We start from the raw sequence: 18,703 nt of genomic DNA on the forward strand, positions 1-18,703 counted from the left end.
TCAAAAGGCTATAAAAACCACATGAAACATAGTGATTCCTACTTTTTCTGTTTGCTTTGTTGCTGGGGGGAGGCAAGGAAGAACATCAATACTGAGATGTAAGTAACCATATTTACTCACCCTTTGCAGCAAATATTTCCATGCCTTGTATGCATATAAAGGGGAAAATTCTAGTGCCTCTACCTACAAAGTGGAAGCACTGCACATTCACACAGGTGGTGTCATGGTTTGCCAACCAGACCGTGGGGATATGGGGAATGAGGACCCAGGCGCGGTGCTCTGTGTATAAACAGTGCATTTATTTACAGTGATGGAAAAACATGACAATAAATCCCGTGCTCTCCTGACTCCCATGACGTGTCCTCTTCCCAGTGTTAGTCCTCCTGTCTCCGCTTCTCCGTGATGAGCGCCCCATGCTCGCTGCCCTCTCGCTACTCCTGGGACATAAGAGAGAGGCAGCTGTCAAACACACAATAATGCAGGAGACTCAAACTAAGAACTGGTCGAGAGACTAACGTGAAGCCACGCAATGATCCAGCGTCAGAGAGAGCTCCACCACACTCTCAAGTAGCTCCTCCGACAGGCCTGATCAGCTACAGGTGTGTCAAGGTCTTCAGGTGTGGCCAATCACCTGCCAGGGCCACACCCACACATGCACATATGTCTACAAGCAGGGAGAACGAGGGACAGCAATACAAAATACATACATTATAATATTAGTCCATAACTGCTCAGGTTGTTTCAGTTTCCGTGGTTGATTAGACTTCCAGTCAGAAGTAAGCTGGTTAACTTAACAATCCATAGAAGCTTTCAATGTAGGTAAAATAAGCAAAACCCCTTTCACGGGTGAACTATGGGTGTTAAGACATACAATATCTATAAAGGATCACGTACTGTTGCACATATTGTTTTGATTTGCTTCCCCTTACTTTGCAACAGCATTTTAGTGCTGCATATACTTGATGACACCACTAATAACAAACAAATATATAATACAAGCATCCGTTTTCTCTGATGATCAGCACATACTTTATGTGGTTTTCAATACCACATAAAGTAGTGTTTGCGTGTGATTTTGCTAGTCTTATTCTAGTAAAACATATTTATTTCATTACTGAAGGATAAGAAATAGACCAACTTATTCCAAAAGAGTATGTGATGCCAAAAACATCAGAACTAGTCTGTTTGTTTGTTATGCACTTCATTATATCGTTACCATGGTCCCATATTTTACTGTTTTATTCAATACTAGCAGTATTTCAGCATGCCAAGGTATAATTAGAGGATAGAAAAAGTATTTCTTAACCACATATTATTGTTTTTTTGTTAACAAAAAGTAATTGCTCACATATCAACAGAGTTAAAGACAGTCATTGGGTCTGCTTTCTGTTCCTCACACCCACCTCCATACCTCTGTGGGCAGAGCCTTCAGTGTGGCACCCCCCTCTGTAACTCTAATCCCATCTGAATCTCTCCCACCTGAGCTTTGCAACATCCCATCATAAGAAACTTCTCAAATCTCACCTGTTCAAGAAGGCCTTCAATCTCTAGCCTTTTTGTTTATTTATGTTCTTTGTAAAGCATCATTGAGTTTCTTGAAATGCACAATAAAAATCAAAGTTATCATTATTATTGTTGTTTTTGCTGTTATCATAAATTGTACTTATTCATTTCTATTTTCTACAATAAGGTCTAGATTTCTAAAAACTGAAACCTCTCGTAATGATGTAATTTCTCTACTCTAACTGAAACTAAGTCTTTCCATACAAAAGTAAACACTACATATCTAGGCAATAATCAGTTTTCTATTTCCACCACATTTGTGCTCTTTTTTTCTAAACTGACGGCATAACCACAAGTTTTTTAAGAGTGAAAGCCGGGTTTGAAAATATGCACTGATGAGTGAACGTCATTGATAGTAACTGTTTTTCCATTAAGAACGATCAATATTTGAATCAATTCTCATGAAAAAATGGCGTAAGGGCAATGAGCAGTAGCTGCCATGATCACATGCTCCTTTTTTCTTTTTTAGAATCCTGTAATTGCTTTTTCCCCCAGATTTTTCAGTAATGGCACAAACTGTGTGCATTATGCCATTGGATACAGCTATTAGTAGTTTTTGTAAGTCTGTGAACATTAATTGCATTCAGTGCTCCTGGACGTATTATGTAATAGCAGGACTAATGAAAAAGGGAGCTCATTACTGGTGAGCAGCCTTTTTTGTTTCAGTTCACGTTCTGTGTCGTGTTTATTTATACAGTACGTAGAAGTAATACACACTGAGGTATAATTGTGAGTATTAGTCTCTGCAGTGTCTGTTGTGCGTCCTCTAACAGCAGCTCCACAGGCTTGAGTTTATGTCTAGTTGTGTTAGTGCAGAGCTGCGTTGCTGGGCTGTGTCAAGCAGAGAGTCACCATAAGAGGGAGGGATTTAGGCAGCAGGACAATACTCGTGTTTGTGCAACGGCCCCTGAGTGGCGGCTGGCTCTCTCAGATCGCTCTCGCTTGACTACCATTCCTGGATGCATTGTTGAAGTGAAAGGAAAGCGGACAGCCTGATCCTGCTTGTGGGATGCTGCACCAGAGGTAGGACCAGCGTTTCTTACTGCTGCGTCTCTGTGATGGAAGAAAAGTGAGTTTCTTGGAAGCTGTCTCGTGGGGCTTGTGCTTCTGAACTATGTGAGCTGGGTGCTCTAGTGCAGTTTCTGGGGGAAGTTGGCTGGGGTTGAGGCACCCTTCTCTGTGTTTTGGCAGGGTCACTACTGTTCGTGAATGGATCTAAAAGAAAGTTTCACAGAAAGAGGCTCAGTGAAAGGCATGTGTAGAATGTAGCTATGCGCCGGCAACGGAAAAAGACAGTGTTCAGAGACAGAAAGAAACACTTTGGGATGAAATTGCTGAGGTGACATCAAAAGATACAAAATGTTGTATCTCAAGGTTTTTTAAATCTTCGACAACGCGACAATGAAGGATATAGTTGAGGTTTACAGTGGTAAAAATAGAGATGGAGTGGAGGCGGAGAGATTATGAGAGAGATTAATTAGGGAGATGAGGAATTGGGGTATGCAGGGAGTGGAAAAGACAGAAAAAGGACGCCTAAAACTGAGAACACTGTAAAGGAAGACAAGAACTGGGTCCCCAGGTAAGGTTTCAGCAGCATTTGTACTATCTGTAATATACACCACTGAAGCTAGACTACAAACCACTGAACTAAAAGAAAGGGGGGGGGAAAGCCTGTGAGATATTTTTCCAAACCACTCAAATCTCCTCTTCAGCCTTTTGTAGCTGGTGAACTGCAAAAGTAATACAGAGAATACTCCCATTTTCAGCTCTGCCCTCCTGGCCGGAAACAAATACTCTTTATCCCTTTTAGCTGGCAGATTAGAGAGACTCAAGATGTTCTGTCTTAGTGTGGTAGTCCCAGAATATGATACGATTCAACTTTATGACTGACTGGATTTTATGCAGCCTGACATTCAATGTGAGGTGTGTCAATCCCTCATTGTAACCATGCCCTCCTATTAGGATAAAACACCAAAGAAAAAGTTTCATCAGGAGGGCTTTGATATCTGGAAGGAAGATATTGGTCTTACTCTACATGAATCTGCATTTGTCTGTCCAGACAGTGGAAGAACGGCCGGGTTTTTGTGTGAAGTACAACACAGCACAACAACTGGCCAGAAGACACAGATTAAACTCTGGTGGGTCTGACCACAACAGGAAAGGAGGGCGTCCATCCCTGACATACCAGGGAGAGGAAGAAGAAAACGGTCCATTTCTACCACTTCAAAGGACACTGCGGGGTGCATTTGTGGCGTGAAAGGACAGGTGAGGGTTGAACTACAACGACAACTCTGGGCTGTGGACCGAAGTGTGGAAAAGCAGGGGGGAGAGGAAGACGACGAAGAGGTGGGATAAGAAGAGAGGCAGGTTAGGCGTGGAGCCCAAACACAAGCAGGATGGGAGAGAAGAAAGTTAGGTAAGTAATGAATCCTGTTTGTTTGGTCTAATAAAGAGGTTTTCACCAAATGGAAGCAACAGCTGTGGTAATATTTATCTTTTATGCTCTCTTTGTGTGTGGACTGGTTGGGAATCCCCTCCCCTCCCTCTGTGTGTCTACTTTGTGACTCTGATTTGTCGTTCGCACGGCTTGTTTTCGTGGCTGTGTGTAAATTGTTCTGTGTCTATGTTGATCCCTTCGCAGTCTCCCTGCTAAGCTGATTAATGGAGGCGTGGCAGGCCTGGTTGGTGTGACATGTGTATTTCCTATAGATCTGGCCAAGACCCGCCTACAGAACCAGCAGGGTATCCAAGTCTACAAAGGAATGTGAGTGGGGTTTCCTCAGCCGGGGGTTAATATGCTAATCTGATTGATCTGTCAGATATAAAGTTTTTTTGTTTTATGCTTTAAATTATTTTAGTTATTGGTACTAATTAAGAAAAAAACATACGAGCTGCTTACAGATAATTGTATTTTGTGGAAATCAGAATCAAAGTTAAATATTTTCCTCCTGATGTAATTCGAACTGCACGCAACCATGTCTGACATATTTCTCCACAGAATCTCAACGGGTGGAGCAGTAGAGTAAAATGTGCTCTCTCCATATTTGCGTCTATGTTTTGATGAGTTTGAACAGAGCTCATTGGGGTCATGGTCGTGCACACTGATGGACTCTAAACATCTATTTAGTAGATCAAGAGATCAAGATGAAAAGGGAGTTTGGTGTCCTTAAAAAACACATTGACCCTAAACAGTTAGCTGCACACATCTGGTGGGCATCAATACTGCTGGCTGGTGGGGCGTGCCTTTCCTGTGTTTAGTGGCTTGTGATTTTCCAGAGTGAGTCAGACATGTAAAAATAGCTTGAAATATTCCTTTAAAGGGACAGTTACAAAGTTGGCATTTGGAAATAAAACAGAGAATCTGAATATAATCACTTTCTGTAGCCGTATTTGTTGTAAAGCCAGAGTAGAGGGCTGGGTTATAGGACAAAGGCAACATGTATGACTGTAGAGTCCGTTGTGAAAGATCTGGATACTGCTATGGCTATTTAATTAAGAGTGATTTTCACTTCTTCTTTGTTGTCTTTAAAGGCTTGACTGTTTGGCCAAGACGGTGCGCTCAGAAGGCTATTTTGGATGCTACAGAGGTATTCTTTGCATTTCTAAGTACTGTGATAAACAACACTGTAACTGTAAAAGAAATCTCACCACCTACGCCATTGTTTCTCCTGCATGCTCTAAATCGTTTTATCATTATAGCGATTACCTACTACCCCAGTTGGAAAGCCATAAGCTGTTTTTTAGTTTTGTTCTATTTTTGTACCTTAAGCATTGCTGTTAATAGTCAGTTTGTTTACCTCCAGGTGCAGCGGTAAACCTCACTCTAGTTACACCTGAAAAAGCCATCAAACTGGCTGCCAATGATGTCTTCAGACAGAAGCTCTCTAAGGATGGGTAATGTAGCTTTTGTTGCTCACTGAAGTTATGTGATGTAAAGCTTAAGCATAAGTACGGCTTTCAGTGTCTTATACTATTGTATATTGACCATTTAATTTGTGCACCATGTAATAAAGTAGGATTTTCTTCAACATGAAATAGTCTGTTGCCTCTGTTACATTCTAGCATTGATACACGGATACGTTCTAGCATGGATACATTCTAGCATGGGTACATTCTAGCATGGATACATGGATACATTCTAGCATGGGTACATTCTAGCATGGATACATTCTAGCATAGATACATGGATACATTCTAGCATGGGTACATTCTAGCATGGATACATTCTAGCATGGATACATTCTAGCATGGGTACATTCTAGCATGGGTACATTCTAGCATAGATACATGGGTACATTCTAGCATGGATACATGGGTACATTCTAGCATGGGTACATTCTAGCATGGGTACATTCTAGCATGGGTACATTCTAGCATAGATACATGGATACATTCTAGCATGGGTACATTCTAGCATGGATACATGGGTACATTCTAGCATAGATACATGGATACATTCTAGCATGGGTACATTCTAGCATGGATACATTCTAGCATGGGTACATTCTAGCATGGATACATTCTAGCATGGGTACATTCTAGCATAGATACATGGATACATTCTAGCATGGGTACATTCTAGCATGGATACATTCTAGCATGGGTACATTCTAGCATGGGTACATTCTAGCATTGATACATGGATACATTCTAGCATGGGTACATTCTAGCATGGGTACATTCTAGCATGGATACACTCTAGCATTGATACATGGGTACATTCTAGCATGGGTATATTCTAGCATGGGTACATTCTAGCATGGGTACATGGGTACATTCTAGCATGGATACATTCTAGCATGGGTACATTCTAGCATGGGTACATTCTAGCATGGGTACATGGATACATTCTAGCATGGATACATTCTAGCATGGGTACATTCTAGCATGGATACACTCTAGCATTGATACATGGGTACATTCTAGCATGGGTATATTCTAGCATGGGTACATTCTAGCATGGGTACATGGGTACATTCTAGCATGGATACATTCTAGCATGGGTACATTCTAGCATGGGTACATTCTAGCATTGATACATGGATACATTCTAGCATTGATACATGGATACATTCTAGCATGGGTACATTCTAGCATTGATACATGGGTACATTCTAGCATGGGTACATTCTAGCATGGGTACATGGATACATTCTAGCATGGATACATTCTAGCATGGGTACATTCTAGCATTGATACATGGATACATTCTAGCATGGATACATGGATACATTCTAGCATGGGTACATTCTAGCATGGATACATATTTAAATATATATATGCGTGTGTGTATCAGAATCAGAATCAGAAAGGGTTCTATTGCCAAATGTTGAGCAGGTTTACAACATTAGGAAATTGCTGCGGTAGTTAGTGCAAAACATTCTGTCAGACAAGTAAATATAAAAATAAGAATTAAAAGTGCTAAGTAAATAGTAGACACACACACACACACACACATATATATTAGGGGTGCAACGATACACAAAATTCACGGTTCGGTTCGGTTCGATCCTTTGGTGTCACGGTTCGATATTTTTTCGATACAAAAAAAATGTTCATGCCTTTTTAATTTGTCATTTATTAAAATTATAAATATATATTTTAACTCAAAAGTACAGTTTTTAAATTTAACCCTAACCCTTGTGCGTGTTTTTTATTTTGACAGCGAATGCGCACCTGCGGACCACTTATGTGCAGCCCTAGTTATTTAGCTCGTCATATTGCAGCCACAGAAATTATTTTGTCCATGAAACCATAAAGCTGCACTTTCTTTTTGCCTTATAGTCTGATTTGTCATAACTTCTCTGTTTTGTGGTAAGCTTTTCTTTGGCTGTCACTTCTTCACCCTGACCTGTCTTATTTGGCTCAGCAGAACTAAAATATAAATCCTGCTGCTTTTACACGCGCACTCACATAAGCTCAGCGATTCTCTGCGCGATCAACCTCTCACATGTTTAAGCTTGCTGCGGGAGATTTCACTTGTCATGTTTGCATATAAGCTAACGATTAATAAGACGATGTCAGAGGAATTGGTGCGCAAATTATCATCACTCACAGATCAGTGCTGTCGCTCTCTATACACAGTTCGCACGATTGCAAAGTGAAAGCAAAAAAACAAGCGCAAATTCAAACGCGATTTCAATATGTCACATATTGACAGTGGCTCACCGATGCCAATGACATAATTACCCAGCTACATTTCTGAAAGAATGCAAAAGCATTGACATATATTTTTCCTTCCTACAATAGCCCAACGGGCAGGGAAGAGATAGATTTTGGTAGCCCGACTGAAAAAATCGCTAGCTCCGGGACGTCGGGCTAGCGATTTTGCAAGCCCTGTATCTGATTGAGGAATCATGCATCTTTGGAAAAGAGAGTTTATTACAGAGAAATGTCTCTTTCCAAAATAAAAGCTATACTATCCGCTTCTTCTGGGCTATATTCTCAGCAGCATAAGGAGAATCATGTGCTAACAGCTGTCTAAATGACTCGGCTAAAGTTAGTAGCATGCTTGTTGTTTTTGTCTTTGCACTAGGATGATGTCGGTGTAAATGTGCAGTCATATTCGTTGTGTTCCCACTAGTGCTTTCAGGTTAATCTCGTTGAAATGACGTTAACGCCACAACACGGCAAATCTCCGTTAACGAGCTACCGCCGATCGCTCCGTGCATGGGGCTAGACGGCCAACACGTTAACGAGCTAACTGCGCTAACACACTAGTTCCCACCCATGTAATTGAGCATTGCATGGCACATCCAACATACTGTTTTACTTTAGTCCATGACTCGCTTACCTTCAGGGTCATACGTCACATGAAAACCAAAATAATTCCAAACGCCAGATCTGAATGAGGGTGGGGGAGGTGCCCTGCGCTCTTCCTTCTGACTATGCTGTCTGTGTGGAGCGCTCAGTGGATCTGCGCTCGACAGTGCAGCCTAGGCGGAGTAGTCGAACGCAGATTCACTGAGCGCTCCACACAGACAGCATCGTCAGAAGGAAAGTTGATAAAATAAATTACAAATGTTGTATTGTTCGATACATATGCGTACCGAACCGAAAGCACTGTATCGAACGGTTCAATATCGATACGAATATTGTTGCACCCCTAATATATATATACATATATATATATATATATATATATATATATATATATATATATATATATATATGTGTGTGTGTGTATGTGTATATATATGTATATGTATGTATGTTCTAGTATGGATACATAATATCCACAGTCTTTGGCAACATCTGGCCAAACTCAGGCTTGTATATAAAGGGCAACTACAAAAACAACCAACAATGCACATCAAAATGCTAAATTTATTAAAGTACGGCCCTTACGCTATTACACCACAGAGACTCACTGGACATACGCCTGCATATTTCTGTTACCGACACTATTCTCTGTCTGCAGGAAGTTGCCGCTATGGGGGGAGGTACTGGCAGGGTGTGGGGCTGGAACCTGCCAGGTGGTGGTAACCACACCAATGGAGATGCTAAAGATCCAGTTACAAGATGCAGGAAGGCTCGGTGAGGTCTTTACTGGATTTAATATTAAACTAGCGGGAAACATTTCTCAGAGATTATTATATATAACCAAATACAACTGGACTATACATTGGAACAAAGTCTATATGGAGAGCATCACGCAGTTGTTGCAGATTTATTAGCTGCACATACATGATGCAACACCCCCCATTCCTCTAAATCCTAAAGTGGCTCTATTGGAATGAGAGCTGATGACTTATGGAGGCCATTTGAACACATGTAGTGTTGTACTGCTTGAAGAAGCCATCAGAAGATATGTATATTGTTATCAAAAAGGGATGTACATGTTCAGCAGAAATACTCAGGTAGGGTGCAGGACTTAAAATATGCTCAATTGTTGCTAAGGCAACATTTTTCCAATCTTCTGCTCTCCAATTCTGGTGAGTCTATGTGTAGTGCAGCCTAAGATTCAGGTGTTCTTGGTTGTACCTAGCAGATTTAAGTTACTGTTGCTTGAAACAGCCTGACCATTCTGCAGACCATGTCTACATCCCATAATGCACTGAGCTGCTGTTATGTGACTGGCTCATTAGAAATTGACATAATAAAGTGTCTGGTAAGTGTAAGAGGATGTGATGAGGATACAGTAAAGCATGTCATGTCATTTCAGATATTGTTTGTTGATTGATGAATTGTGCATTCAATGACAAACCCAAAGATGTGCTTATTAACAAAAATCATTTACAGCATCACTGTTGCAGCATTACAGTAGCCTCCATGTGTTTTCTTAACTGGGGAAATCTGTTTATCCATTAGCTGCACAAAGGCCAATGGCAGCTCCAGCACAGGCTGCTGCTCCTGGGCCAGCCCCATCGCTGGTGGCCCCCTCTTCACAAGCCCAATCAACCCCACCACCACGACCCTCAGCCACAGGCATCACCATGGAGCTGCTGAAGACTCGTGGCCTAGCTGGTCTCTACAGAGGGGTAGGAGCCACCTTAATGAGGTAACGCACACCCATAAATAAGTAAATGAAGTAGTCACTGTGACCATTTTAACAACATTCTGTTCACATTAAATATCAATTCAAAAAAGTCATTTTCCAACTTTTCAATTACTTTGAATAAGGAAAAGACTTCTATTGCATTTTTTCATATATATCCATTACCCTATGCTTCATGTTGAAGGCTGCCATACACAAATGTTTAAAGGACACAGTCTCTTCCTTTTAAAGTGTTCAAATGAACTGCTTTTAGTTTTTAGATTTTGCATAACTCGTCACAGACAACAACCGCAGTACATCTCTGCTAATCAACACTAATCAATAGATTCCTGCAGCTATGTCTGTCTGCTATGCTGCAGTTTAACAGGTTCATGTGTCTCCCGTGACCCAGTCATATTTTTTCCCCACTTATCCTCTTATCTTTCAGGGATGTCCCCTTCTCTATGATCTACTTCCCCCTGTTTGCCAACCTTAATGCCCTGGGCCGGGAAAGTGCAAGTGGGCAGGCTGATGTGCAGGCCCGGGCGCCGTTCTGGCAGTCCTTTGTGGCAGGCTGCTCCGCTGGCTCAGTGGCAGCTGTGGCAGTTACACCGCTGGATGGTGAGTGGGAGTCAGATACGAGTATATACCTTCTTCATGTTGCAATACTTCACTCCAATATAATATTTATCTTATTAGACAAGACTATTTTACTTACATTATAATTATTTATGTTAATGCAAGTGTGCAACAGATTCACATAATAAAGTTTATAAGAAATCAAATACAACCTTGTTAATTTGAACACATTCAGAGTTTGGCTGCCTCATTTGTTCTGGTATCAGCACCGGCTTATAAATGCCAAATTTTAGCCAATTATCTATGCTGTAAACTCAGCATCAGATCTGTATGTCTATCACTCTATCTATAAAATGTCATGTTAGTCTAATTAGTTAAATACTTCTACTAAACTTAAGTTTCTTCCAAACACCCAAACAGTAATAAAGACCCGTCTGCAGACCTTGCAGAAAGGTGCCGGGGAGGATACATACAGAGGAATTCTTGACTGCACAACGTAAGCTTATAATGCCACATCTGCTTCCACAATAGAGTTTTTATAAGCGTAACCAGCCCAGTAACACTGCCTTTCTTGTATTTCTTGCCTTTTCCTCTCTGATCCCTTCGCAGGCGCATCATGAGGCGAGAGGGTCCATCAGCATTCCTGAAGGGTGCGACCTGTCGTGCTTTAGTCATTGCTCCTCTTTTTGGCATTGCCCAGGGTGTCTACTTTCTTGGGGTAGGGGAGACAGTACTAGGGTTGTTGGGATAGCAATGCTAAGTACCAGTGGCAGCAGTCATGTTGTTTCTGTGCAGATAATATGCTGCTTTTGTTACTCAGTGAGCAGAGAAAACAGAGACAGAGGAGAAATACAGCCACAATCCACTAACCAAAGGAAGAGCAATAGTCAGAATATGCATGAAAGAAGCTTCATTTACTAATATGTGGACTACCAGGTTCACACTAATGTTTCTCTAGGTTTTCACTTGCCGTAAGCAGGATTCTGTAGGTTAAGCAAGGTCCTTTGTATGTGTATGATTAATGTGAGGATTGTGTCCCAAGCTGGCCTGGTTATCCCAGGGTAGTTCCTGCCAATATGCCTGGGCTTAGTCCTTTCACCTGAGAGAGATCTGTTCTTTTCTGGGACAATTGGTGCATGTTGTTTGAGCCTGCTAACTCAAATGCCAGCCAATCCAACAGTTTCTTTGGCCTGTGCATCAACTTTTTAAGAATGTCTCCTTTCAAGCTTCATCTAAAAACCCTTTACAGACATGGAATATACAACATCGCTGGCCTCACTCTTTTTTTTAAAGAGAGTGCATTACCATATGGTTTTATAGTCATGTTTCTCATGGGTTCACATACTCACAGAGATGGCAGAGAAATCCTGTAGTACATCCCAGTACGTACAAATGGATGAAGGGGAAATGAGTACATAATTTCTGTATTATCTTAAAGGAAGTCTAATTACACTTTTGAATATTCTCACCATTTGTTTTGACATAAAGCAGGGCCCCTTGCACACACACTTGGCGACGGAGATTTTTCATTGATTGGAGAAAATTTAAACAAAATAAATCAATTAAAAAAACAGTTTTAAAGGGCATTGTCCAGTGAACTAAGGAACTCACAAACTCTTAATGTGACAGCATGTATTTGCAGTTGTGCTTTATTGAAATTAATATAAAAATGCAATAAATCCCACAACTTTTCAGGAATAACCCACTAGGATGCTTAATCAGGCATCATGTGGTCAGACTGATGAAAAGCAGCACCTGTCTTAACAGGGTCTTAATGATATATGATGTCAGAGTCTAAACTGCCAATCACTCAGACATCAATGTTTTTCTCTTAAAACGGGGCTCCATATCCTTCTTCCTACTGTTAAGTATCCCTTGTACTCGAGTAATCTTGGAATCTTTCACTGGACTTAAAGGTGCTGCCTGCCAGTGTCTCTGAGGTCATTACTTAATCTGATGGTAATGCTTTAATCGCCGCATTAGCATACAATATACACTAACAGACTGCTCACTTCCTGCTCGACAGCAACCGCAAAACCACGATTCCACAGGCTTAACGTCCTCTTCTCCGCAGCTTGCAACGGTTTAAATAAAACCTTGCTGTCGCCTTGGATTCCTTTTACCGCTTAGTTAGTTATACATAAGACGCTTCAGTGTACGCACAATAACTAAAGAAAATGCAATTAAGGCCTTATGACAGCTGGTTGTTTCGAAAGCATAAAAACTTTAAGTCTTAAATAAGTGGAACTGGTTGTGTTGAAATATTGTTTTGGTACTCGAGTCCAATTTTAGCAAAAGACAGCTGTAATCGTTAGACCCATGGAGGGAGTATGGCAACTTGTCTGGCCAACAGTTTGCCATTACTGAATCCCACTGGATGCCACTAAAAGGTTTTGTTTTTTACATTTTTAATGCAAGACACATTTTGATGTGGATACTCTATATAGGTTCCTACATTTTCCTCATTGTAGAGTGAACATAGCCTGAGTAAAGTGTATGTTTACAAGCTGTAAATAAAGATATCTCATACATGTTCCTTTCTCATGTCACTTTAATTGATACCTTGGTATATTATTACCTTGAGAACAATGCTAAGCAACTCTGTGTACGCACGCACACGCACGCACACGCCTGTATCTTTGGTTTAAATATGCAGCTTGCTCAGTTTACTCAAACTGAAACGACTGAAGACAAACATCTGTAATGTCATTAGAACATTGAGTCCTTTTAAGAGAAGATGAATAGAGGACATTTCAAAGTAAGAGCACTTGCTGAATTGTTATTTAGTCCATTAGTATTTAGAACTATATAAACACTCCCTTTGGATCTCAGTAACGGCAGATGGTTGGAGACTCTTGGGTTTTATGGTGATGCTCTGTCATCACCATAAACGTTCCACCTGTGCCCTCTTCATGTCCACAGTTAATCCAAGAACTTGCGATTGGGGTTGGCACCAAACAGATTCATTCTGACTTCAGGCATCATCTGTCAAGAGTAGAATCAAGATAGTAAGGATATAAATCACAACCATGTTTTTTTGGCCACAGCATTCAAACATTGTTACAATTGTTACAGTTCAGTATTTGATATTCCTTTCCAGCTGTAAGAACACAAAGTTTGTCATTTGATTTTTTTGCCACTGTCTAAACATGTTAAATCTCGTTTCTGGCATATATACTCATTTTGAATTCAATCAATTTTTCCTATTTCAATCCCTGATATGTTGCTCTTCTACCAAAAAGGCTTTAAATGACCTGCAAATAAATGCACTCTGTCATTGTTTGCATTTTAAACAGCATCCCAAGTTTCTAAGTAACTATGTAATTTCTTAAAAACATCATTGCACATTCATTCATTGCACTCTTTGTTTATATTTTACACAGGATGCCAGATTTCTAAGTATCCATGTAGTTTCCTAAAAACATCCAATGACAGAGTGGAATAATATGCACTCTGTCATTGCTTACATTTTACACAGCATCCCAAATTTCTATGTAACTATGTCATTTCTGTGGCTCCTGTTCTGATCAAGGCCAACAAGTGCGAGTGCACATCCCGTTTATCTTTAAGCTTTTTCCACCTGGATGTGTAAGATCATTTGTACTGAATCTCTGTGAAAAGACAAAGGACTGCTCTAGCCCACCCACGTCTCATTCCACAGCCCACTTTGATCTTAAGTGGGTCAGACCAGTGAAATTCTCCTTTCTGTGATTTTAAAGAAGTTTAACTACATATATTGAGATATTTTAGGGACTAAATAAAGGTTAGGGGAGGTCAGCTTTTAAAACTCCAAAGCCATGGGCTGATTCCGGCTCTCCGGGTCTTACATTTGATGCTTCTGGTCTAGACCATTTGGGCCTTTAGAGAATCTTAAAATTATTTTTCTAATACCTATACATTAATAATACAATTGTTGCAGAAAATACTCAAAAGACCTTACTCCTGAACAAAGCTGAATAATTTACGAACATAAATCAGCAGTGACTGTAATTACTACACATTTGATTTCACAGCTTTACTCTAAAAAAAATGAACCAGTTTTTGCGTTATTGACACGATGGCAACATTGAATAGTCAAAGCAAGTTTAAATATAGTAAATCCGTTGTTAGCATGACAGTATAGTCTTAATGATTAAATTGATTTTTCTCTGTCAGCTCTCCACCCTTCAGCGAATTAGATCCACTGGAAAGCAAGTTGGGCTCTGCTGCCCTCCACAGGCAAACAGCAGCTACTGCAGTGAGCAGCAGAAGATTTGGATGTGAGGTATATCATCGAAGTTACTTTACCTGTTGTGCAATGAGTTCTAGCCTGTTCTCCAACGTGTTGGAAACCTTGATCTTCCCATTCTCATTATACACCTCGATTCCTCCACAGCTGTTAAGATAAAATGAAATGTCTAGTTTAAGTCTTGATGCATGCTCAATCATCCAGGTAAGTAAATCCCAAAAGGTTGATTCTGTTCTGTTCATCACAGCCTATTGCTCATTCAGTGGTGCGAGTTTCAGTCATTGTGCAAATGTCCTGTTTATAAGGTTGGGGAAACCTGCAGTCAGCTGAGACTGAAGAAGTCACCTGGATGAGTGACGAAACGTTTCTCCCACTGAAAACGTCCAGATGAACAGAATCAACCTTTTGGGATGTCTAGTGTAAGGTTCAAAGTTCAAACCAAGCATCAGAATGTGGTGTGGTTGTGGTGCCAGGCATGCTGGACTGAGCATTTCACAAATGTCTGATCTACTGATCAGAAATTGAGTAGTATGTGGATCTTTCCACATAACCATCTGTAGGGTTTATAGATCCAATGAGCAGCAGTTCTCTGGGTGATAGTATGTTGCTGATGCCAGAGGTAGGACGAGAACTGATTTGAGGTGATAGGAAGGCAACAGTAACTCAAATAACCACTAGTTAACAAAAAGAGCACCTCCAAACACACAACATGTCAAACCTTGAAGCAGATGGTTTACACACCAGGGCCCCTCCTGTCAGCTAAGAACAGTAGACTGAGGCTATAATTTGAGTGGGCTCACAAAATTAGATAACAGAGGTTTGTGAAATGTTGCCTGGTTTGATAGGGTCACAGTGCGGTAAAAACAACATGAAAGCATGGCCACGCATCAGTGCTTCAGGCTGCTGGTGGTGCAACGGTGTGGAGGACATTTTCTATAAATGAGCCACAGTATACGCCTGAGCATCTTTGCTGAGCATGTCCATGCCTTTATGACCACAGTAACTGCTGCTCGCAGCAGGACATTGTGCGATGTCACAAAGCTCATATCCTCTAAGAATGTGTCCACGGTACTCAAATGGCTCCGACAGTCACTAGATTATAATCCACTGAAATACGGTTAAACGGGAAGTTTGCATCATATGATCTGCAACAACTATGTGACGACATCATGTCAACGTGGACCAAAAAGTCTGAGGAATGTTCCAACACCTTGTGGAGACTACTCCACAAAGACAAAGTTGTTCCAACCCCCAAAGTCAAACTAAAGCTGAGCAGTGACTACAGTGTGTTTGTCATATTTGATTAAAAATGCAAAAATTCCTGCATCTCAATCTTGACAATACAAAATAGATAATCTGTAACAATCACATGACCTCCTTCTTTCTGAAGAACTGAATCATCTTACATCTGAGCTGGAAGAAAACGTTCCTTGTCGATTTTGACAGTTATATTACTCTTCACCGCCTCTTTGTAGATCGGGATGTTCTTATTGACTGCAGCCTGTTTGGTAATAAAGAGAGAAAACAACTCTATGTTTTATTGTGCATTCGACAAAAGAGGCAGATGGCCTGTTCCTTCTTTTCTAAATAACTAGTCAGAACAGCTTCACCTGAACAAATTCAACATCCTGCGGTCGGCAGCGAATGGTAACCTTAGGCTCCAGCAGTCGGTAGAATCCCTGAAACATTAAAAAAAGCTCACTTTTTAAATATAGAAAACTGAATAATATATTAACAGTTGGTTTGCAATCATAGATCACAATGGTAGATTATACCTGAAGCACTAGGCCCTCCAACAGACTGGAGTACTTAGCAGGGTCCTTAGCAATCTCTGCAAGTCTCCGACGGGCCTCGTTTAACAGATCCTGCGACAAAAACAGGCAACTGGATACATTAGAAATTGATATATGACTCATGAATTATGGTACGCAAAATCATATTTATCTTGCATCTGAGCAGTTTTTACAAATATTTAACTGGAACGTGTCTTTTTCACTGTACTGGAGTAGTGAAGGTCAAGTAGAGGACACAACATTTACACATTATTTCCATGTGTAAATATGTGCACAACAATTTAGTGCAAGAATGAAAGCTAATCATGGAAACAAATTCAAATTCATCATTAAAGTTATGATGAATTTGAATAGAGGAGGTTTCCAGTGGACACAGAAATGAGCATTCATCGCTCACCGTGATCATGTCGTCTCGGGCCTTCAGCACCTTCAGCCTGGCTTGGTTCATCATGTTGGATCTCTGGCTGTGGGGGGCGTTGATTATACCGATTAATTCCTTTTATCAGAGATATTCTTCAAGCAAAATTTCTGCCTGAACCAAATATGATTTTATTTTGAACTTTTTAGAGTTGTCATTTTCTCTTCTTCAGAGTTGTTGGCCCAGAATTGATTAAATCTGTTTATGCTGCTTCCTCGTTGGTTAGTTCAATGGATGCCTAACAAGCTATCAGAAGATCAGTCACTGCCTCAGAAAGACAGCGTTTACTCATGAGATGTGAGATTGCAGAGTGTCAGATCTGTAAGTGTTTGAAGTGTGGGATAAACAGCGACAAAAAGCATCTTACAGAAACAGTCAAACCGATGGGACAGCGGAGCTAAAAACAAGAACGTAAGGCGTGCTGTGGTGTACCATTTCCAAAGGCTAACTAAATTTTCTTTTGATGAATGCATTCCTATTTGTGCAGTTTGAGTGACCACTCTTTCTCACATCTTCTTATGCTGCTCAATTTGCTTTTCCTTCTTCTCATAGTACTCCATGATTTTCAGCCGCTGAGTCTGCACCAGACGACCTTTCTCAATGTTGAACTCTTCCTCCGCCTGTGTAAGAGAAGATTCATTAAATCAGTGGTCACTATGACAAAACACAAGACTGACAGGCAGAAGAGCTTCCGTTACCTTTGCATCAATTTCCTCAACTTTCTCATTGGCCTCTTGCTCAATGAAGGCCATCATGTGCTTAATCTGCCATAAGAAACACAAAAAGCAGCTGGTTCAAGTTTAGATCTCTGACAATGTGCGTCCTTTATGTGTCTGTCTGTTTTTTTCTGAATGATACAAAAACATGCGCACACACTTTTACAGTTTTACTAAAACTGATAGTTTAGCATTAGAAAGTGACCAAATTTCATTATTTACTGCAATGAGACCAACTTGACTTGCATTAATGGCAATGTTAGCATTTAGGCATTAACTTTAACTTTGCACCCGTCATAATGTAAACTGCCACCGACAACCAGAACTAAATGAATTGCGGCGTTGCCTTAAATGTTAAACATAGTGCGAAATAATGATTAACAGCGGGACTGTGCTGCAGTCCACGTATCGGCCCGTTAACTGAGATTATGTATGTTTACCGTAACGTCAGTGGGATTGACGTGCTTTAACTTGTCCATAAAGTTTACCTGTTTCTGTACGTCAGCGTCGGTGAGCGCCATGGCTTTTCTCAGTTATGTTTATTGTCTCTTTGGAGTCTGTCAAACTAACTGTCTCCGTCACTTTTACCGTCCACTGAAGCACAAACAGTTTGGGGTGAACACACGGTTTGGCTTTCGTGGTCGAGCTGACCACTGGAGGTAAAATAGAACTTCCGGTCTGCACTTTCAAAATAACATTTCGCGTTCCAGTTAAATATTTGTAACGAGGGCGGGGTGCTAAGGTTGGATGCTCTCCCCTCGAAATTCTTATAGCTACAGAAAATCAAGGATTATCTCCACCAATAACAGACACGACGTGTTTGTAAATTCCGTAAGTTTCCTCTTGTGACCACAGGTTGAACGGTGTCCGGTAGCAGAGGTGAGTATTATTATGAAGGCTCTGACAGGAAGACTGGTGCCGGTTTTGTAC

At 40.7% G+C, this 18,703-nt stretch overlaps 2 protein-coding genes across 3 annotated transcripts; one reads left to right on the forward strand and one right to left on the reverse strand.

The window, feature by feature from the left end:
- The first annotated feature begins 3,901 nt into the window (after nt 1-3,901).
- Nucleotides 3,902-11,369, forward strand: slc25a18 (solute carrier family 25 member 18). 2 transcript variants are annotated; one of them, XM_085357193.1, is made up of 9 exons: nt 3,902-3,979; nt 4,205-4,327; nt 5,095-5,150; nt 5,367-5,457; nt 8,984-9,207; nt 9,865-10,063; nt 10,488-10,660; nt 11,039-11,114; nt 11,228-11,369. In XM_085357193.1, the coding sequence occupies exons 1-9, from the start codon at nt 3,960-3,962 to the stop codon at nt 11,367-11,369; spliced, it is 1,104 nt and encodes a 367-aa protein (XP_085213319.1). In that variant the 5' UTR covers nt 3,902-3,959. The 2 variants fall into 2 exon arrangements, with proteins under 2 accessions (XP_085213319.1, XP_085213320.1); XM_085357194.1 differs by having other exon boundaries at nt 8,984-9,099; nt 9,874-10,063.
- Nucleotides 11,370-12,967: 1,598 nt separating this feature from the next.
- On the reverse strand, nt 12,968-18,407 carry atp6v1e1a (ATPase H+ transporting V1 subunit E1a). Its single transcript, XM_085357195.1, has 9 exons — nt 18,262-18,407; nt 17,756-17,821; nt 17,568-17,677; nt 17,037-17,103; nt 16,622-16,711; nt 16,457-16,525; nt 16,253-16,347; nt 14,906-14,993; nt 12,968-13,603 (listed from the first exon to the last, which is right to left on the reverse strand). Exons 1-9 carry the CDS (start codon nt 18,292-18,294, stop codon nt 13,541-13,543), a joined length of 681 nt encoding a protein of 226 aa, XP_085213321.1. The 5' UTR covers nt 18,295-18,407; the 3' UTR covers nt 12,968-13,540.
- Between the last annotated feature and the right edge of the window lie 296 nt (nt 18,408-18,703).

The sequence above is a fragment of the Diplotaxodon limnothrissa genome, linkage group LG7 (assembly GCF_057381915.1).
Source record: "Diplotaxodon limnothrissa isolate DT_005_m linkage group LG7, D_limnothrissa_male_GT1.1, whole genome shotgun sequence".
In the NCBI taxonomy this organism is placed as follows: domain Eukaryota; kingdom Metazoa; phylum Chordata; class Actinopteri; order Cichliformes; family Cichlidae; genus Diplotaxodon; species Diplotaxodon limnothrissa.